The sequence below is a fragment of the Populus euphratica genome, unplaced genomic scaffold (genome assembly GCF_000495115.2).
Source record: "Populus euphratica unplaced genomic scaffold, PopEup_1.0 scaffold213.1, whole genome shotgun sequence".
Classification (NCBI taxonomy): Eukaryota; Viridiplantae; Streptophyta; class Magnoliopsida; order Malpighiales; family Salicaceae; genus Populus; species Populus euphratica.
In genome coordinates, this window is record NW_011499916.1 from 281,555 (window position 1) to 303,652 (window position 22,098).

Below are 22,098 nucleotides of genomic sequence, written 5' to 3' on the forward strand. Positions count from 1 at the left end.
TCCCACTTCTTCATCACTCCTAAATCAGAATTATTATTATTATTAACATTATAATATTTTTTTATAACTCAAGCCATCAGGTATTATTATTAACATTATAATATTTTTTTTATAACTGTTAATTTATGTATATTATAACTAATTTTTAGATTTATTAAATATTTTATAAGTATAATAAACAAATAAAATATTATATCGTATAAAAAATCTACCCTAAATACAGTGGTAAGGAATTCCATAACAGGACAGCTTAATCAAAATTCAACAGTATCCTCGATGCTATGGGAAATTCAAGGATGGATATTTGGTCTGGTATTAAAAACCTAATCTTAAATCAGATGTTTAAATAAAAAATTAAATCAATCAATTCAGTTGGATTTGATTTTATATTTATTAAAATCAATTAAATCTAGTTTAGTTAATATGCCTTTATTCAGGTTATTTGTAAGAGACTTTGATTTAATAGGTCTTTAACTTATAATGAGTTTGTTCGGTTTATTTATTTTTAAAATTTAAATTTGAAATTCAACCTTTTTTATTTTTAACCAGAATTATTCAAAATGTTAAAAAATGATTCAATTCAATTAATTCGCATCATTTTTTAAAAATATTTTGAATAATTATGTTAATCTGCACATTCTTACTAGGACTTTAATAGTACTTTATTGATAATAAATATAAAAATAAAATAAATTTTTTAAACTGATATATATATATATATATCAGTTTAAAAAATTTATTTTATTTTTATATTTATTATCAATAAAGTACTATTAAAGTTTTTTAGTTTTTTCTGTGTAAATATTTTGAAAGCATGCTCGTAGATTATTTTGTCGGGTAATTGTTTCTTTTTAATACGCACTTACTTATTATAAAATGAGATAATTCTCTTTTAAGTAAATGATTTGTTGTCTTTTTTAATGAAAAAAAGGATGAAAAGACAGGATTTGAGCCGACCTCGACAGTACCGAACCACCCACCGCGGGATCTGACTGTGTGGACCCACTGGCCCACCTTAAACTCAATGTAGTGGGGCGCCCACAAAACTACCCGGGGACCGTGGATCTGTCCGTGTAGTATTAAACCTCTGTCTCTCTGTCTTGCTTTAGTTTCCCACCATTTTCGGCAACCAGAGATCACAAAAGAAAATGGAGAAGCCTTTGTTAGGAGAAAGCAGCGGTGGACGAGATATACATTTTAGAAGAAGAGATTCCACGTCCAAGTTTTCTCGACGTTCTGATGCCATCACTCATGGTTCTCCCATTCAAAAAGCTGCTGCTCTTGTTGATCTGGTTAGATTCTTTCCTTGAAAATTTTAATTTCTTGTGCTCTTGAATGTGAATGTTAATCATTTTATAGTAAAAGGAAACACATTTTGAGTCTCTAAATCGAAATGGGTTATTATAAAGTTGAGTTTTTTGAGTGTTTGTGATCTTGCTTTCTTGCTTGATTTGTAAATGGGATTGATGGATTGGTTTTTGTCCTTTTCCTTTTCTTGCTTTCACGTGATTTGGATTTAAGGTTTGAATCTTCATTAGAGAGATTTTGATAATCATTTTATTGTATTGTCTCTTTAGTCTTATTGTTCCTCTTTTCTTTTGCTCTCTTGTTCTGGAATTCTTTTCAGTCAGTTAATATCGTCTCGATGGATGTAAAATAATAATAATAATAAAACAGCGACGGGTTGACTTTTTGAGTAAAATACTTGTGGTTGATGATCATGTATTGTTTTCTTTTAGTTTGTTCATAGTCCTTAGTATGGGCACAGTTATGTTAGTTTATTTCCAGTAATACAGGTCCATAAAGGGTTAGTGAAGTGGCTAAAATTCAAAATATAATATTGATTTATAGAAATTAATGATCGGTGAGGAAGCACCAAGCTGATCATTGAAAATATTAATATCAATAAATATGGAGGACCTGTTTCGAGTGGCATGAATTATCATATTAGTTGCTAGCGTGCTTGGAGCTGAATCGGTTTTTGCTTTTACTTTATTATTCATTTATCTCCCACGCAATTTACTAACCATCTTAAGTTTAAGATTTTTGACAAAAAAATACTATTTGTTATTGGTTGAGATTCTTTGGGACTGGGATTGAATTTAGTTGGATTGGTTTGAAAATACTTTGTACAGGCTGAAGATGGTATTGGTATACCGGAAGAAATTCTTGATCAAGCAAACTTTGAAAGTGTTGCAAAGTTCTACTTCATCTTTGTTCAGTTTGATATCATTTGGACCCTCAATTACTTTGCAATGATAGTACTAAATTTCTTGGAGGTCAGTACCCTTCTGTTACTGATAACTGCTACATGCTTTCAGTTTATCATCAAGGTGTTGAGAAAATTGAAAAAAAAAAACAGGACTTTCCAATGTCCTTCAAAATTATTATATAATTCTTAAATTGGTTAACTGGTGCAGAAACCACTGTGGTGTCAAAATAATTCTGGACATTCTTGCAATGATAGGGAGTACTTCTATCTTGGGCAGCTGCCGTACTTAACTGCTGCAGAGTCCTTTGTTTTTGAGGTATGAGTCAATATCTTCCTGATGTTTGTTTCTAACTTGGAGAAGTAAGTTCTGGCCTTGCTGAGGCATCTCTATATAATCGAACAAGATGTTTTTGTTTAGTGTAGAGATAAGTTAACAAGTTGGATAACTTTGAGGTGGTTTATTTAGTGTAGGACATGTTCCATAGGATTGAAATCTATCCTTCTAATCAGGGTGCTGCAAAAGACGCTGTCAACACAGAGGCATATATACACTGAGTAATGGCTTGAATATTGCAAAACTGATTAGTGAAATTTTTAACATTGACTGACTAAAGCTGTAAATGTATAATAAGAAAAATTAATAGTGTAAATTTGGGTCATGCACTGTAGCACTTTTAATGAATTACTTGTACCAGAAACTGGCAATAGGTTTCTTGTTTGGGCAAGAAGTCTGTTATGGTTCAAGCAAATTACTGTAAAGATTCAGGACTGATTAACAAAATTTTGAAGGATCTTCTAGGATTTATTGAAACGTTAGCAATAAGCTGGATAAGTTTTTGTATCTTCCACCAAGTTTTGAAGGTGCTGAAAAATTCATAAGTTATTTTTTATTCTGCTGGAAAGCATGCATCTAAAGTATAGACCTGATAAAATGCATAGTCAGTAAAATTTGTCTTGAATTCATTAGTAGTCTTATTACTAAACATTTCACTTTATTTGCATTATTCTGTCACCAGATTTGGTCTTTGGCAAGTTCACTGGTTTTTGTTTCCTTATGCAGGGCATAACTCTCATTGTACTAGTGGCACATATTTTCTTTCCAATATCATATGAAGGTTTCCGTATCTACTGGAAAAATCCTCTTAATTGGTCAAAGGTACTTGGCTATGGTTTTCTTATTGTGAAGTCTTAATCTGATTGTTGTTTTTTTTTCCTACCACATGAAGCATCTTTAGCTTCTTGGATAGGGTTTGCTTATTGGCAATAATTATTGATTTAGAACATGAATACTTCTCTCTCTCACTGTTTTTTTTTTCCTTGGAGAAAATTGTACAATATATATTGTTTGTTAACGTAATGTGAAACTCTAGCACCTTATCCTGTAAGCTAATGAATGAACTCCAGTTTAACCTTTAACCTTTTAAGCAACCTTACTTGCATTTGTATGCACCCTATGTATCCCATTTGAGCCGCTCCATAACATTTTATTTCTTGCCAAAACATAAACCCAGCTTAAAGTTTGTTGTCTTGAAGGTAAATGATTCTCTTGTAATTCTTATGTAATGTTTGTGGTAATGTATCCATTTCTGTTTTTCCATGAGGGAAGCAGAGTGTCTTTGCATATAGCTGATTGTTGTTGCTGATCATCTCTGTCAAATCCAAATTGGGAAGTTGACAGGCTCACTGAAAACAAGGCTTATTCATGTTATCACCTGTTTGTTGCATAAAAAAACCCATCTTTGTGTTTCCATGTTTGTGTAGCCGCAAAATGCTTGCTTGTCATCTTACGTTGTTTTTCATTTGGGCAACCTAGCTCTCTATTTTTACATTACGTATGTGTCTCTTTATGGAATGTACATATGCATCAATAAACTCTATTCTACATTGTTAATTGATGAAGAAAATGTCAATTTGTCATTCTTTAGGTTTTGATATGCCCATTTTTGTTTTATTGTTTCTTCAACACGGTGATACAATCTTTTGGGTGGCTGAATTTTCAGGTCATTTTCCTGTGCATTTTGGTTGTTGATTTGGTGGCTTATGCGATCTATGCGTCTCCGGTGGCTTTCAATTTTCTTCCTTTCAGAATTGCACCTTACATAAGAGTTGTCTTTTTTATTCTATACATCAGGTATCTATGTCATAAAACTCATATGTTCCTTGTTCATGTGTTAGCCATAGTTCATACTATTCTTCTCTTATATGTATAGATAAACCTTCTTTGCATTAGTGTTCTGGTGGTGAAGTGTAATCGATAGCATTTTAGTGAATGAAGATATGATTTGGTGAACTGCTGGGGGAACAATGTTTGAGATCTTTCTTCTATACTTCTATTGTCTGTGGTAATTGGGTCGTCATTTTATTGAATTCTTTTTTAAACAGAAGAAAAGGTAGACGGATTATCTGTTTTTATAATGTTTAGTTATTTCTACATGTAATTTGAATGTTATGGTGAACATTGTTAAATTGCACTTCTCTATGTCAAACAACTTATGGTTATTTGACAGGTTTTTTATTTTGTCATGACTTCAGGGACTTGCAAAGGAGCATTATCATCTTGGGCGGAATGCTTAAGACTTATGTGAATGTCTTGGTTCGTTTACATTCGTTCCTTTATCAATATTGTTGATCTTAGCTTGCAATTATTGTCAGTCCCAGATTTCTTTCAGATGTTGCTCAATACTATATTTCCATTTATCTTATGAACTGGTTTGATATGTTTTTATTTCCACTAGTGCACATTACATAATGTTGTTCTCTTTTTTATTTATTGTTGTCTGATGTCTTAGTGCAGGCTCTAGGGCTTTTATTTCTGCTTTTCTCCAGTTGGTTAGCCTATGTCATGTTTGAAGATACTCAACAGGGGAAAATAATTTTCACTTCATATGGCACCACATTGTATCAGATGTTCGTTTTATTTACAACATCCAACAATCCAGATGTCTGGATACCTGCATACAAGTAAGTTTTCTCGAGGAATGATTTGTGTGATCTTTTCTTTATTTTGTTTTTTTATTCTTCCACTTACATGTGGCTAGTGAGGTGTCCTTTTCATATCTGTGTGTGTGTTTACTCTATAGTGAGGTTGGAGGGTAGTGGTGAAAATGTTGACAGCTATTGAACTGCAATTTTTTATGGGATTTCTAGCTTCAGAAAAATTACAAAAAAGTGAAAACCCTTTTTTGCCTTTGATTACACTCTGCATTTTTTTCATCCAAAAATAGTGATTTGCATTCTGCAAATGATGGGGTTAAGAGATTGGTTACATTATGGTTAATGCCTCTTCCAATCTTTGCGAAATTAATGATAGATGAAACTAGGCTAGATGGGATTACTGATAACTTCCTACTGTAAAGTTCATGTTATACTCTTAAGGACTTGAGGGTAAGTAAGATAAAAACAAAATTCAGGAATTCAGACTGTAGAACTTCTGGTAATAGATCTGAGAGTTTAATAAAATTCAATGGCTAAGAAATATTGGAATGGATATTCTTGGTATCTTGGAGGGGCATAGTATGAGATTATAAGACACCTTTCAAGTTGATAGGCACATTTTGTTGGACAAATATAAAGTCATCTATGCTCTATAGGAACACCAAATACTCAAATGATGGACAGGGGAAGGAACAGGTAAAGGTAGCACTGATTAATGAGAATTGGAGAAAAAGCCATTTGATAATAGTCTGGATTGCATCATGGAAACTTAGACATGTAATGGGGTTATGAGCCCTTGATCTATTGTGCCATCTATTGTCAATGGCACTCAAAACTTTGTAGAGAGAGAAAAAGTTTGAGAGAGGCGCAATACTGTTAGCAATTGATAGAGTGTTAATAGCTCCAACCTTGTATATGAGAGTGCAAATAGTGAGGAAGAGTAATTGCATCCAGTGGAAGGAACAAAGATCATGAGAGACACACTGGAATCGACTTAGTTTGAAGTTAATAAGACAGGATGTGATTTCTGAAGTCATGGGAAATGTGGCCTTAAACATTGTGGAGTAAGTCATTGGTTTTAAGTTGTTTGACCTTAAAGCTTGCTGGAATTTATTATGATGTTATTCTTCATGAGAGTTTTAAGAGACTGCCAATATAGAAGATTCTCAATCCTAGATTCATCCAAAGTATTACCATATAGTTTGCATTTCACTTGTGATACTGGCATGGAATTCAACTTAGAGCAATGTGGCAAAAAGTTATGGAGTTGCATATGTAATATTTAGTGATATAGAAGATGCCTTACATTTTTGGTTGGAGATTATGCATGGCAAATCAATCAGATATGCTTTCCCCTTCAATCTAGGACTTTGAATGTGAAATTTCTTATAGGAGCTTGCTTATAATCTGATTTGCCACTGTTAACATTCTTTAGATGTCCTTGATGTGTAGTTGGTCTTTGCTAACTGCTAAGGCATTTTTTTTTTTTTTGGAAGTCTCTGCTCTCTTTCAAGTGAATTCTCTCGTGGAATTTTTTAGGGTAGTACTTGCCTGTCTCTTTGGTTCATTCATATGGTAAAACACATGCTATTGATTTATTTGGCATGCTTTTCAACCATGGGCAGAACAAAAAACATATTTACAAGAACAGATTGTATTGTCCACATCTTCTTTTGTTTTTCAGGGTTTCACGTTGGTATTGCCTGTTTTTTGTCCTCTATGTGCTAATAGGAGTGTACTTTGTCACCAACTTGGTTCTTGCTGTCGTATATGACAGCTTCAAAGATCAGGTAAAGTTGAATATGTGAACAGTGAGATATGCAGTCTTCCTCTCATTTTCAAATGCTTATACCATTCCCGATAGGTTACAAAATATTTTGTAGGATGTTTTCTTTTGTGTTTAGGGATAAAATGAAAATGTGCATGCTTACATCTTCTTTCTGTTCTAGCTTGTTAAACAAGTTTCTGAGATGGACCATTCGAGGAAAAGAATATTGATGAAAGCCTTCAATCTCATTGATAACAATGTAAGTATGTTGTCACACAATACCATGGTTTTCAACTATCCATTCAATTCGCGATATCTTTATATTCCATGGATACTAATATACACACTCGCCTCACAAATATAATCTCCATGCTTAATTCTTGTTCATTGAAAGTAATTGTATAGCCTTCCACTTTCAAACAACACCTTCAAAATATTATTTTGACATCATGACATCTCAAATACTTCTGCTTTCTGAGAGAAATGCTCTTCATTAAGTCCTTTTAGATATCTAATAAAATGGATATCTCACAGCGAAATCAATACGGCCCTCGCACAATGATTCCCTACCAGATGGAGAAATACCTTTTCTAAACAAAAGATAAATCCTTGTCTAATGTGCATACCAATGTTGTTATGTCCATTGTTGGTAGATGTGAATGATAGCCACCTTTTTTTGTTAAATGCTCAATGTGATATTGATACAAGAAGTAATTTAATCTAGTCACAAAAAAGAGCATGGTACTCAATGGATAACAATGTATCCTCCCTGGAAACATACTCTACAATTTAAACAAAAGATCTTCTCTGCAGTCTCTCTGCTTTTCAGATGTGGCTCCAAAAATTCCGTTTTGTTGTGCGCCATAACGATGATAGGAAAGCTATTTTATCCAAAATGAGAGGACAAGATAATTTCAAGACTTTAAAGATTCTAGAGTGCTGAAATCAAATTCACCAAATTATTGAACATGAACTTTTGCTAAACTCACAAAAGCATATAGAAAAGCAACTCCTTCAGGCTATTTGGACAAATACGTGGCTCTCTATATGTCAACTATTTTATTTTCTTTTACCCAAGCTACATAGTTATGTAGGAATGATGTTTGAAGGTGTCAGTTCTAATAGAATGCATGAAACAAATATATGGAGACAATTTATGATGTGATAAAATGAAAGCATAGACATTGTTTATGACTGTGAACAAAACAAACGCTTTATTCTTTAAAGGTATCTTGGCCTCACAAATAAGATTACCTTTAGGGATTTGTGAAGATGTAGGGTTATGAATAAGATGAGCAAGAAAGATTTTCAAATAACATGTCCTGAATTTTTCAAATACTATGCTCTTGCTCTCTTAGTTCTTCTTGGAGGCAAACACACTAAATCAACCTATGAGATGACAGGGCTAGTTTCTCTGTCTCACATTGATCTGATCTGATCTGGTGCAAATGTTTGTTTTGGACAGTGCGCGTGCAGTGTGCACAATATGACTGAGTGTCATATTCATGCATTGTCATTTTCTCCCTAGTGTACGGGTTTTCTTCAGTTCCTAAGGGAATGATAATTTTCATCTCCCCCCAGCATCATTACTCTTTTTGATTGGCCTACCACTGTGATTTCAACGTTTGAATACGGCATTTTTTTCTCTTTATTAAAATGTAGTTGGTGACATCTTATTTGTTGTTCTTTGTTTTGTGTCCAATGGGAATTCCATTTTTGTTCAACAGAAGGCTGGATACCTTGATAAGAAGCAATGCATTTATTTATTTGAAGAACTGAATAAATACAGGTATTCCTTGTGTACCATCTTCAATACACTTTCAGAACATGCTCTATAAATCTTGTGCATAAGATCCTTCCACTATATGATTTGCACAAACACTTTTTGCTCAATCTTTGTGCTCTATCTCCTTTACAAGTTGGAAAAGAAAGGACATTAAGATAGTCATCTATGGAGCACATGTGGAATACCCTTCATTAAACTATTATTTCAGTCATTTACTTGTGTATTCAACTTATACTTGGTAGAACAACAGACAGCTAAGGGTTTGAATATGAATCACAATGTAAATCACTATTTATACTCAGATATCCATTTCTAGTGCAAAGACATTCTAATGGTTTCCTGTGCTTTCTTTGCACAAGGATTGGTCAGCTTTTGCCTACTTGTTCTGGGATTCAATGTCAAAACCAACCTTATTCAAAAGCCATTTGTTTTATGAGGACAGTGTGGGGATACCGTGGCTGAAAACAGGCACAACTCTTTGTATATTTATGGCTTTCTCTTGAGCTTCTTAGTTGGTTTCGTTGACTGGGGTCATTAACTAGCTGGTTCCATGGGCATGGACTTTGTTTTTTTCTTCCTGTGAATATGTTTTCTCCTTCAAACGTTATTCTGTTTGAGCCTTGGGTCTTTTTTAAAATTGCATCCATGCTTTATATTGTTGCAAGTCCTCTGGCCTTCAGCTGTCTCATCATGGGCGTCATCGAGCACTTTAACTGATGTAAGAATTGTAGTAATAATCACTTTATTTTTACCATATTTTAGCAAATTTTCTATCATTTCCATTGGATGGAGTTTGGAAAAAAGAAGGGAAACAGATGGCAAAACATTACCATGGTTCAGGATAAAAAATTTCTTGCCTTTAGCTTTTATAACTCAAGTTGTTATTCTGTTGCAAGTTGTTTTATATATTAAAGTATGTGCTGTTTATTTATATTTATTTTGTTTATCAGGACTTTGCCAAACATATCAAAGGAAGAATTCGAGTTGATATTTGACGAACTTGACGATTCTCATGATTTCAAGGTATATTCATATTTTCAACCTCTTGTTTAAACAAAACACAGGTGATCTTTTGTTATCATCATCAGTTTGACAAGATATTTACATCATGGAAATGCTATGCATACAAAGAAACAATACTAAAACTCCATTCAAACATATGTGGCATGTGATAAGCAAAGGATTGTGGATTTCACCCGTTTTAAATGGTTCGTTGAGCACTAATAGAGTAATTGCCACATCAGTTTGCGTGATTTTTGCATAGCTTGAAAAGAAAGAAACAATTTGTTTCATCAAACTAATCATTGGCACACACACGAGTATGCATGTAATTGTCGTTCTAATATTTTTGTACATATCATATATTTTTTCAATTGTTCACAAGTTGGTATGCACAAAAATATTTCTAATGCTGAGTTTGTTGTGTTAGTTATGCACGTTGTAGAAGTTTTAGGTATACACAAAGTTTCATTATAAAATTGCTATCTTGAAAAACCACAAAGAACTCCTTTCATCCTTGTGCAAGCCATATGCTCAAAAGTGTTATTCAAAGATCAAGTATTGCATGTGTGCTTGGATATGTGGATATGTGTATGTACACACATTTATGAGCGTGAGTGCAAAATTCCAAAACTTGCATTATTTTTTGTTGCTCCATATTGCAGCTGCAAGAATTCATTCATATTACTGATATTCAGCTTCTTGTTATCTAAGATTTGTGGTTTGCTTGTGCTACCATTTGCAAAGCTTGCAAGAGTCTTTCATGCCCATCCCATTTTGCTCATTTTAACTAGCCATTTATCATAAAGATGACTTTTGTTATGATAATTATTTTTCCATTGGGAATCTTAATCTTTCAGTTATGTTTTCTGGCCTTGGTATCTTCTTTTTTTATGTAGATCAACTTGGATGAATTCGAGGACCTTTGCAATGCAATCGCCCTAAGATTTCAGAAGGAGGATGTTGTAAGTTGTATTGCTTTGAAACTGAAACACAAGGAAATTATATGGAGCTTTTAGACTGCATCTCTGATACTATCAGTTCTGTTTGCAGCCATCTTACTTTGAATACCTTCCATCAATCTACCATTCACGTTTCTCTGAAAAGTTGAAAGAGTTTGTACGAAGGCCTAAATTTGGCTACATAATATCTTTGATTCTCATCATGAATCTGATAGCTGTCATCATTGAGACAACGGTATGGCATGAAAATTTGATAGAACTGATGTTGTCCCCTTTTTTTCCTCTCTTATCATGACAAACATATAGAGCTTGAAGTTTGGTTCCTCTATATTTAAATTGTGCTAAGATTTGGTTGGTTAATCTGTTATTCTTATAATTATAATCACATCACTGGAAAACAATTTGGGCTTTGGATGCAGTTGTTGCCAAGATCATGTCTTGATCTAAAGTCAACTTCTCTGAATACCACATATGAGTGCATTTTTGCATTGAAATGTAATTGAACCATTTAGAAAGGAGATTAAAATAGAATCTGAGACACACAAAAGTCTTTGCACAGTTCATTTCAAGACAACCAACTTTTCAATGACATGATCTATCCGGCTCAATAAACAAAACCAAAAATTTGAAACCACCAAGATCTACTTATTAAATTACTGTCTTGATGTTGTATATTTAAATGCCAATGCCATCATGCTAATCTTGCATGTAATTGGTTTGCAGCTTGATATAGCAAACAATTCTGCTCAAAAGGTGTGGCAAAAGGTGGAATTTATCTTTGGTAAAGACTTGTTATATCATCAACTCTTCTGATGTTGTTTCCCTCTCCTATAAATGTGTGCTTAAGGGATATAAGTACATTTATGACGCATTCTTGGTCCGAAATTCTACCCTCAAATTTGGGTAGTCATATAACTCATGGTTGTCTATAAACACTATTCCATCTAGCAGCAAAGAAATGACTGTAGGACTAATCCTGAAATCTTTGAGGATAAGAATGTGTCCTGTAGTTGGTTTGAAACTTTCTCACAGCCAGGGTTGATATCAATTTGGTGGCAAGTAGCATATAAACCTTTGATTTTAATGACTGAAAGAATGTATCCATATGAATATGATTATTAAATATATGGTTTAATAGGTTGCTGTGAGGATTTTAAAGCACTTTTGTTTCCATCATACATTGACTTGTCTGTTAGTTTATTCTAAAATCAATGGAGGTAGATTTTGCATACCTCTTGGTTACCCTCCTTGCACATGTTGTATCATGTTTTTTCTTCTGATGCTTCATTGAATTTCCATTTATCATTCGTAAAATATAATCTGTGAATGATGAAACATGACATGCATTGCTCATGATGAATATAAGTTCATAAAGATGTAAATTCATATCATAAAGCTTGTTTTTCTTGGCCATTTGTTCAAAATGGTTATGCATTCCAATCTTGAAGGTCAAATAACTTGTCCAAGGTCAACGCCTTATTAGCTCTACAATTTTGTTGCGTGAATTTGATCTTGCTATTTTGTAGTGGCTGATGATGTGAGTTTGAATCATGTCTTTGGAGTTCATGAATTGCCTTTTGTACTTCAGGATGGATCTACGTTGTGGAAATGGCTCTAAAAATCTATGCATATGGATTTGAAAACTATTGGAGGGATGGTCAAAATCGCTTTGATTTTGTGATCACTTTGGTTATAGGTAATTACTTTAGATAATCTTTCCCAACAGCTTATGTCAATTATTTTCTTTCTTTGAATGCATGAAATTATTTCTCCTTCTATTATATTATTCTATGAATTCTAATGGTGATTCCATTGCTACTATTTTAATAGCTGTAATTTATTTTGCATCTCGATTAAAAAAAAAGGCAATGGTTTGTTTTTGTATATTCTTTTCAATACATTGTGTAAAGGATGACCTGCGAGTGAACTAATGACCATACATGAGGATCTGGTTGTGTATGTTTATCCGAGTTGATTGTGTTGCTTTCTTAATATTCCCAAACTACTACTCTTGAAAAGAAAAGAAAAAGATTTTGTATTTAATAAATATAGTTTGGGTTTGGGGTAATTCAAGAAATCTGCTCACTTTTTCTAGAGAATTTTGTTCTGATATGCTTGTTTGCCATTGATTCAAATGTTCGAAGTAGAGAAACTAAACTATTTTGTTTGTCAGGCATATTTCATTTTATGCTGCTCCATAATGCCATAAAATTGATTTTTATGTTTGCAGTTATCGGAGAGACTATAACTTTTGCATCTCCTAATGGGCTGACTTTTCTTTCAAATGGAGAATGGTATGAACTATATATTATTATTATTATTATTATTATTATTATTATTATTACTATTATTACTATTATTATGTGTTAAGTGATTCTTCTAAATGGTGCCACTATTTGTCTTTTTTCCTCTATTTTGCGAACATTATTTATTATTATTTGGTCTGCTAGCTAGATTACACCTTTGGAAAATGGGGGATGGGGAAGGGTGGGGATATCACTTCCTATCTCTTATTTCCTCTGAGCTTAAGTGTGAACAGAATTTGAGCAGATGTCTATTGGGAGGATTGCCCAGCACTTTTACCTACGAGCTTACCTACAAACTTAGCTGGCTTCTACAGTTGTTAGTGCATACAAATGAAGTAGGTTGACATCAGTGAGGGATGGGGGGTTTTGTCTGACCTGATCGGTATTTCTTCCATATTCCAGCCCTTGCAACCCTTATTTCTGTTTACTTTGTGCTAAAGCTTGCCTTCATTAATGTGCATGCAGCTGGTCATGTTGAACCTTCTGCAAGATCCTTTCTGTTATTCACCATAAAATAAATAGCACTGGGATCAATCACCCAGAACAGTATGCTAAGTTTTCCTCTTGTAGATCTCTCTTAGCCTTTGCAAAGAATTGGATAAAGCAATAAGCTCTTATTTCCTGCAGTCTGGTTATGCTTAGATTACTTAAAGAAAGAGTTGTGGCATTATATATTACAGTAATATTCAACTGCCATCCTTGCCAAGACCCACTTTCAGCAAGTTACGTGTTGTTCTTGAATGTGATTTTTAACATATTTTTCCTTTGCAAGCTCATTGTTAACATTTTTCTTGTGTATTGTGAATATAACTCCATCATAGAACTCAAAATCAAAGCACGATTTTGTTTTTCAAGATCTTCACTCACTATAGTGCTTTTAAACAATAGTTTTCTAATAGGGGAATGGAACCTTGATATACATAGATATTCTTTCTTCTATTTATGATGCATCTTCATCTTCTTTTTTGTTTGCAGGATTCGTTACCTCCTCATTGCAAGACTGTTAAGATTAATAAGGATCTTGATGTATGTTAGAAGTTACAAGGCTTTTGTTGCCACATTTTTAAACCTCATACCAAGTCTGATGCCTTATCTGGGCACAATATTTTGTGTCATGTGTATATATTGCTCTCTTGGTATTCAGGTACATTGGAAGCTCTGTTTTCTTCTCATATTGCAATTAAATTCAGTTGTTGTGGATATTTCTGTTTCAATTTATGCTTTTTGGTACCAGGAAAATGATAAGAAAATTCTAGTTCATAGTAAATTGATCCCTTCAGAAATCATCCCCTTTCTTTTTGGATGAAGCATAGTGCTTGAAAACTGTTTTCCCCAAAAACTGCTGACAATAGAAAAAAAAGTACGGAATTTATTTATTTTTGTTATACTGCGAAGTATTGATTCATTGATGCATATTTGATTGGTGCATTTTTTTCGCAAGGAAAAGGTGTCATTGTTGCCTCACTACTATTTGGCTGATTATTGGTGTAATCTGCAAATTGTGATATCTTGGATTGGCATGTCTTTAAGATAGCCTGCAGTATTTGTATAAATATACTGGATTATATTCTCTTATTTACTATTATTATTGTTATAAAATCTCTACTTGTTGAAACTTGTAGGTCTTTGGTGGGCTTGTCAATGCAGGGAACCCCAATTTGGAAGAAACAGATCTTGCTGGAGATGAGTATCCTTTTTTCATAATGGATTAGTGCCTGTTGTACAGCCCCTGTTTTACTTTTTCCCTTTAGTGGTAGCCTCTGATCTGTGGCTGGTTCCTCTTAAATTGATTTCTTATCTTTTTATGGCTTTACGATTAGGGTAAGCCATTAGTTTCTCAAAAATCAATTTCCTTAACAAAATTAGTTATTTGCTTTTCAATTTTAATGACTATCCGAATGGAATGGTGACCCTTTTTAATCTGCTCGTTATGGGAAATTGGCAAGTGTGGATGCAGGTAAATACCGCCTTCTGCTTTCTACATCTATATTTCTTTTTTCACTTTCACTGCTGTTGTTTTTAACTACGGTGCAGAACATTCTATTTCGCATGCCCTTTTGTTATGGATTCTTTTAAAAAATAATAATAATAATATCTGGTATCTTGCATGTAAACTTGTAATTGTAACTTAAGGAATGATTATTTCAGCAAATAAAGTGCCAGTAGGATTTCACTTTTGGAACCCTAACCACATTAAAGCAGTCCCCACTAGAGATCATGATATTGTGTTTATCAGCGAAATACATAATAAAAAATCATTTATCAGCTTGAGTGACTTTCTATTTTCAGTAATTTGCAAATGTATTCTAACATGTTGTTTGGTGGGAAGCTGTTTCCCATGGATCTGGAGAGTCAGAAAGATATGTTGAGACAAAGCTGGTGTGGTCAAATATTAAGCATGATAAACTTTGGAAAATCTTATTGTAGTCCTCTTTTGTATATTATGCATGTGCAAGCTTTCATGTCATTTCCTCCATATCCTGTCAAATTGTCATTCTTGTAAATGAGGATACTGTCTGATTTCATGATATTTCTGGCGATTAATTTATGAATTTATCAAAGGAAAGAGGGGATAATATGCATTTAACACAATCTGCTCTGTTTCAAAATTTGAAGAGAACAATGGGTTCAATATGATGTAGCTGATGTTTGCTATGCGTGCAACATAATGACATTGTCATAAATTTCCAAGACGAAATACATTAAAACAACTATTGAATAATGTATATCGCTTGCAAGAGATTTCAGGGTGTTTGTAACACTCAATGACTATATAAGAAAAAAAATTTACTTGTTTTACCATGCAGTCTTCGATCTTATAATTTCAGTTGAAAGCCCTGATCACTTGTACTTACTATTTCAGAGTTATAAGGATTTGACTGGAACTTATTGGAGCCTTGCATACTTCATCAGCTTCTACCTAATAACGATTTTATTGCTTTTGAATTTGGTAAGTTCTATTTGTTGCTCAAGCACTTTTTATTGAATTTGCTGAAGCTCAAAACCTGTAGATATGTCAATCTGTCAAATCCAACACAAATAATGGGAAACCACGTGTAGCATTCCACTTCTTTGCCTTGTTATTGATAATTTGATAGGAAGGATATTCTGTTTCAGTCAGATGAATGGTCCATGAATCCTTGAAAGTTAATAGAGAGAAGTTATGAGACTATTGGTTGACAATTTTTTGTATTTTGTACTCTTATGCTTATTTTGATCAATCCTATATTATTGTGGAGAGTAAGCATCTATCATTTCATCTGCCTAAAGGCAATCTGTTCTGGTCATTATTGCTACCGAAATCAACCTCAAATTGGCAGACTCCTGAATAGCTTGTCCCATTGCGCTTTGTCCTTGCACTCTTAATGCTTTTCTCTGTGATGTAGCTTTCTTTCCTGCATAACATCCCGTTTCTAGTGAACTGGTCAGATAAAAAATGCGTCATTATCTGGAATAGATGGTCAGTGTTTTCACTGTTCAGTGAGCCTGGTAACACTGACTGGCTATTCCAGAAATATCTAAGAAATGGTGGTGACCCTATAACTTAATAAGCTGGATTTAATTGATCATTTGGTATTATCAGGTGTTCTGTAATGAAATTAAAATGCATAGGAGAACTCAGCTTCGTTAGTTGCTATTTGGTTTTATTTATATTAGATAATGAAGTGCAGAGTTTTCTAGATAACAAGAGCTCCACTCAAGTTATTATTGGCCTTTATGAATGGATTGCTAAATACGTCACATTTTTAAGTTAAGGGCCGAAGCTATTGTAAAATGCAAAACGTCATTTTCTTGTTTTCAATGTTTCAGGTTATGGCTTTTGTCCTGGAGGCATTCTTTGCTGAAATGGAACTTGAGACATCAGAAAAATGTGAAGGAGCGGACAAGGTTGGTACCTTTTTAAACTATTAGTTCTTAATGTACATGCTTGGCATGTGATTCATGTTGTTTTCTCAAAATATATTTATTTGCTTATAAGCAAAAGGAAAAAATGCTACCGATATTAGTTTGTTTCATCGTTCCCCATTATACCAATATTAGTTCGTTTCATTGTTCTTCCCATTAGTATAGGCTCTACCACACAATCTTTATAACTTTAAAATTTTTATTCAAAATTTTTATTATTCACGATTTAATTTCCTTCTCTCTTCTAATATGAATCTGATTTTTTTTCTTAAATTAAATATTTATGATTTTTTTTGTCTCATTCTATTGAATTTATCTAGCGATCCTTTGACACTTTTTTTTTCTCTTTTTTTTCCCCATATTTTAACCACCTCATTCCTCTAATTAATTATTCAATGATCAAAGAATTTACTTTCTTTTGCCTCTGTCTCTATTTTAATTGATTTGCTTTTTCCTTCAGCGCAAGGGCAGGTAGTAACCCCTTGTTTGTTTTTCACTTTAAATCCACCTAACTATTTCTCTTTTACTCATTTTTTTGTGTTTAATTCTTTTTCAATTTTAAATGATAGTTTGATAGTGATAGTCCTTGTTAAAATGATTTGGGACAACGATGATTAAAATTACAATATGTCATCCATAGAAAGAAAATTTAACATCTTAAGGCATTGCCCACTTAATATTGAAAAATTCAATATATAATATTTTCTGATAAAAAATCAATCATTTAGAGAGAATTTCAAGTAATTGTTTTTGTTCTATGGCAAGTATGTGATTGCTATAAAGGATGTGCGAATTAGAAATGCAAGCTAAATATTATAGTTTACATTGGAAAGAAGTTATCACTTTTCAACATTAGAAAGTAGATTCAGGTTTCAGATACCATAAGATTTTTGTTACATTTACTGAATGCTACTTGTGGCTTTGATTTACTGGTTGATCTTGTTTCTCAAATTTTCCATTGCTCATACCTGATTTTTTGGGTTAAAAGTGGTATTGAGCAATTGGATTTATCCCCAGTTTATATTTGTGGCAATAGATTAACTACTGAGTTTAAATGATATTCTTTTGCCTTCTTAATGTAGGAAGGAAGCAACTCAAAATCCCGACACCGATCTGTTGGGTATGTGCTGCTAGCTAGTCATTTCTTTCAATCTAGATGTTGAGTGCTTACAATAATCTGAACTTATTTTGGTTGGTGCAGCACAAAAACTCGCAGTCAAAGGGTTGATATTCTTCTGCATCATATGTTAAGTGCAGAGCTGGAAAAACCAGAATGCTCCAATGCATAAAATGGTTTCTCTCACAGTTCTGGTTAGCATATTAAATCTCTCTTTCGAGATTAAATTATGTTAGCCCAAAGATGCAACTACGTGAAAACCTTCTTCATTTTCGAAATCATTGTACAATCATGAACTTCTAGTGAGATGCAAAGTTGTCAAAACCAAACTTGACCGGCCAGTTCAACCAGGCTACACGTGAACCAGCCAAGGCTCCAGTTTGGTTAGAACAAAAACCCTCAGTTGGTCAAAACCTGTCAACAAGCTGACCTGACGGGTTAACAGCTAAGCCGTCTATCAAGAGTGGTTTTGCACTGTTGAACTGTACTTGTAAAAGATGACGCGCAAGTCATTAATACCACTGGACCAAAATCTCAATATGATATATTGATGGCATGCGAGCGTTATCACATCATACATGCGAATCCTTTTCTTTTTTATATCTAAGAATGCATGATTACACAAATCTCTCCTTTTCCTTTTGATAGTATGATATACATTAAAGTACTAGGGCTTTTTTTTGGGCAATTTCAACAGGATTTCTAGCATTTTAACTAGGAAAAGGTGGAGAGAGTTTTCCTTCCTTCTGAACTCAAGCGAGTCTATAATCTGAACGTTGTTTGGAGGAATTCTCAAGAGGAGCCCGGCCATTCTTTAATCAACATGACGTGTTAATTCTATGTTTAGGAACAATGTAATCTTGAAGCTGCCGTCTCTTATGGTACACAGATTTGTCATTTTAAAAGATACACGTCTCCTAAAGCTCCTTTGCTTTAAATTATCTTTTATTTTTGCTCTTTCCACACAAACAATCTGATTGTAATATGAATATTTTCCAACATGTTTATTAATTTAAGGAAGTCGTAGGTTCTGCTGTATCTGGTTCCGATTCTTCCACAATTTTTCCTCTGAAATGAAATAAAAAATTAATAAAGTTAAATTTATTATCTTGGTGATGGAAGCACCATTCAGTAGTGCCTTGTGGACTTTATTCTGCAAGAATTGTTCTCATAGCAGTACGTTGGATTAAATTCTGTGTTTTATTATTTACTAGACCAATGTCTCATGACACGAATATATATCGGCATCTGTAAATAAAAATAAGGAGATATGGAAAGATTTGCATCTGCTTTAAAGAGCAGGATGCAATTGAGCCAACTTGAAGTCTTCCGTTCTATTTATTGTTTAAGATCTTGTGGTTATTGGACTAGAGAATTTATTGGCACTGACATGTCCTAGACCTTATCTAGGGCTACTTTCCGGTCGATTATCTGCATTGAAAATGAAGTCCACGGATAGTGATAGGGCTTTAATAGCATTATATAAACTCTGAAACGACATAAAAATAAAATGTAGCTGAGGGAAAGGAAGATGAGAAGCATGAAGGGAGAAGTAGAGCTCAACGTTCCTGCAGAGAAAGGTTGGGAGATGTACAGAGACAATGAGATCATTAGCAAAATCAATCCTGAAATGCTTGCCCTTGCTGAATACACTGAAGGAGACGGCAGCCCTGGTAGTCTCAGGCTCTTCAGGCTGGGACCTGGTACTTTCTCTCTTGCAACTTCTGTTCTGAAGTTATCATGCCACCACATTAACTTCCCACTTCTTCTCTTTGTTTCACGCAGCTGTAAGCAGCTACGTGAAGGAATCCACGCAGAAGATAGAGAAGGTAGAGATTGGAAGGTCTGTCACATATAGCGTTGTTGGGGGTGACCTTAGGGACATGTATGATCCTTATAGGGTTACGTTTTCATTTTTTCCAGTGGAAGGAAAGGAGGAGGAGAAATGTATTGCTGAATGGAAGGCTGACTATGAACTACTGAATTCATCAATGCCTCCCCCAGACAAAGCACGGGATGCTGCCCTAGGTTTCCTCAAGTCGTTTGACAAGTTTGAGCCTAGCTATTAAGTACTGATGTGAGATGTTCTTTTTATGAACACCAAACTACATACTATTTATGCCTGAATATTGTGTTCTGTGAGATAAGTGTGGTGTGCATCATCATGTAAACAGAAACTTATGTGACAAAGTGTATGGACTATGTCTGCTCTTTAGTGATCTCTTGACAATTTGATAAGTGTTCATTTTATTCTAATTCTTCCTCTTATTACATGACAATAAAATGGTATCCTCGAGCTCCTCTAAACATCTTAGATTCATGAGAAGCTTCTCTTTGCTGTGACATGTTCTTATTTGTAAGGAATTATGTTATCACAACCTGACCTTGGAGTTGGAAGTTAGCCAACAGGATGAGAAATAAACATGACAGGAGCTTATCACTATCCCCAGTAATATAGATTATAGACAGGAAAATTAGTAAATATACGTTGGAGTTGAAACTATACTGTCATGCCTATATGTCGTTCTGTCATATCAACACAGCCCTACAGTGGTGGATTTGGTCCAACCAGATTTGACAAGATTGTGATAACAATACAGCTACCCTCCTTCCTGTGCTGTCAGCTTTGTCAATCTATCCAAGATTAGTGAAGTTATCAGGTCATTATCGTTTTTTTCACACTCTGGCTTTTACCTTTTTTTAACTTCAATAAGAATCCAAGGCTGTATCTGTTAGGCATCCATGCAAGTCTTGCTTATACTAAAGAGAAGGAAAGGCAACGGGGGAGAGAAGAAAGGAAAGCCGTCTTTTAAGGTTCGCCATTCAAGAGTAGAGAAATGCAAGGAAAAAGGAGCAACCTCTTTTTTTCTAATATTCTGTTCTCTGTAAAACCTCTCTCGGCCAAAGCACTAGTAAACCCTACCCTTCGGGGTACCCTATCCCCGCCCTAACCCCACCCCCCTCCAATGAATCGACGGCATTGTTTTTCCATGGTGTAAAGGACTTTCAACCAGATGATCCCCAAAAAAAAAAGCACATTCTTATCCCTCTTTGCTCTCTATTTCCTTAATAAACATCCCCGGCCACCAGGAAAAATTGTTTCCTTCATTTCTTAATTCTGAGAGGAGGTAAACTAATTTCTAGCAAGACTCAAAGTTCTTTTCTTATTCTTAAGCGAAAAGGAAAGACAGAAATATCTGTAGCTAGTTTTTGAGAGTTTTAAATGATGGAACTCGTTGGAAACATAGATGGGGTTGGTGCAAAGAGCGAAGTTGGATCGTCTTCAATGTCTAAAGGTGGTGATGAGGGTAGTGAATTCCAGCTAAAGAAGGGGCCATGGTCAGAAGAAGAAGATGCCATGCTAATAGAGCACGTGAATAAATATGGAGAAAGGAACTGGAACGCGGTGCATAAACTCTCTGGGCTGCCTCGATGTGGCAAGAGTTGCCGAGTGCGATGGACTACACACCTCAGGCCTGATGCCAAGGAAGGTGCCTTCTCTGCTGAAGAGGATAGGATCATTGATGAGTTGGATTCACAGATTTCAGCATCTAATGATGATGAGGGTGGTGGAGGTGAGCTGAAGAAGGGGCCATGGACGGCTGCAGAAGATGCCATACTAATAGAGTACGTGAACAAACATGGGGAAGGGAACTGGAATGCTCTGCAGAAACGTTCTGTGCTGGCTCGGTGTGGCAAGAGTTGTCGGCTACGATGGACTAACCATCTCAGACCTAATCTTAAGAAAGGGAACTTCTCTGCTGAAGAGGAGAGGATCATTGTTGAGTTGCATGCCCAGTTTGGCAACAAATGGGCTCGGATGGCTGCTAGGCTTCCTGGACGAACAGACAATGATATCAAGAATTTTTGGAACACAAGAACAAAGAGACTCCTGCGGCATCGCCTCCCTCTTTATCCACCAGAAATCCTGCCCCTAAATCCACCAAGTCCTCAGCACGACAACAACGATAATGACAACAAAAAATCCCACTCTCTACCTTCCACCCCAACCTCCTCTTTCACTTTCCCGACCACCCAACTCTTATCCCCAACAACTCCGACTAATCCACAAAATAATCTCACATCCCCTGCCCGTGCCTTTACCCCT

General features: G+C 34.6%; 3 protein-coding genes across 3 annotated transcripts; all 3 read left to right on the forward strand.

Moving 5' to 3' along the window:
• The first annotated feature begins 937 nt into the window (after positions 1-937).
• TPC1 (two-pore channel 1) lies at positions 938-19,090 on the forward strand. Its single transcript, XM_011039031.1, has 24 exons — positions 938-1,292; positions 2,136-2,279; positions 2,421-2,528; positions 3,273-3,368; positions 4,213-4,343; positions 4,745-4,805; positions 5,007-5,173; positions 6,831-6,936; positions 7,096-7,173; positions 8,642-8,703; positions 9,651-9,723; positions 10,599-10,664; positions 10,753-10,896; positions 11,385-11,442; positions 12,250-12,357; positions 12,892-12,955; positions 13,943-14,111; positions 14,590-14,654; positions 14,834-14,924; positions 15,831-15,917; positions 16,778-16,855; positions 17,956-17,993; positions 18,075-18,184; positions 18,688-19,090. Exons 1-23 carry the CDS (start codon positions 1,149-1,151, stop codon positions 18,160-18,162), a joined length of 2,226 nt encoding a protein of 741 aa, XP_011037333.1. The 5' UTR covers positions 938-1,148; the 3' UTR covers positions 18,163-18,184; positions 18,688-19,090.
• Positions 19,091-19,355: 265 nt separating this feature from the next.
• Positions 19,356-20,209, forward strand: LOC105134575 (MLP-like protein 423). Its single transcript, XM_011039032.1, has 2 exons — positions 19,356-19,693; positions 19,776-20,209. The coding sequence occupies exons 1-2, from the start codon at positions 19,522-19,524 to the stop codon at positions 20,057-20,059; spliced, it is 456 nt and encodes a 151-aa protein (XP_011037334.1). The 5' UTR covers positions 19,356-19,521; the 3' UTR covers positions 20,060-20,209.
• An 85-nt stretch (positions 20,210-20,294) lies between these two features.
• On the forward strand, positions 20,295-22,098 carry LOC105134663 (transcription factor GAMYB-like; the record flags this gene model as incomplete). Its single annotated transcript, XM_011039156.1, has 1 exon — positions 20,295-22,098. A coding segment is annotated over exon 1 (885 nt), but the record flags the coding sequence as incomplete, so codon positions are not given.

What these genes read in the sequence shown, in the direction of transcription:
- TPC1 (XM_011039031.1), top strand. Translation starts at nt 1,149, where the DNA reads ATGGAGAAGCCTTTGTTAGGAGAAAGCAGCGGTGGACGAGATATACAT. An exon ending in CTGCTGCTCTTGTTGATCTG is followed by an intron (nt 1,293 to 2,135) that starts GTTAGATTCTTT and finishes TACTTTGTACAG; the next exon opens with GCTGAAGATGGTATTGGTAT. An exon ending in GAAGAACTGAATAAATACAG is followed by an intron (nt 8,704 to 9,650) that starts GTATTCCTTGTG and finishes TTTGTTTATCAG; the next exon opens with GACTTTGCCAAACATATCAA.
- LOC105134575 (XM_011039032.1), top strand. Translation starts at nt 19,522, where the DNA reads ATGAGAAGCATGAAGGGAGAAGTAGAGCTCAACGTTCCTGCAGAGAAA. An exon ending in GCTCTTCAGGCTGGGACCTG is followed by an intron (nt 19,694 to 19,775) that starts GTACTTTCTCTC and finishes TGTTTCACGCAG; the next exon opens with CTGTAAGCAGCTACGTGAAG.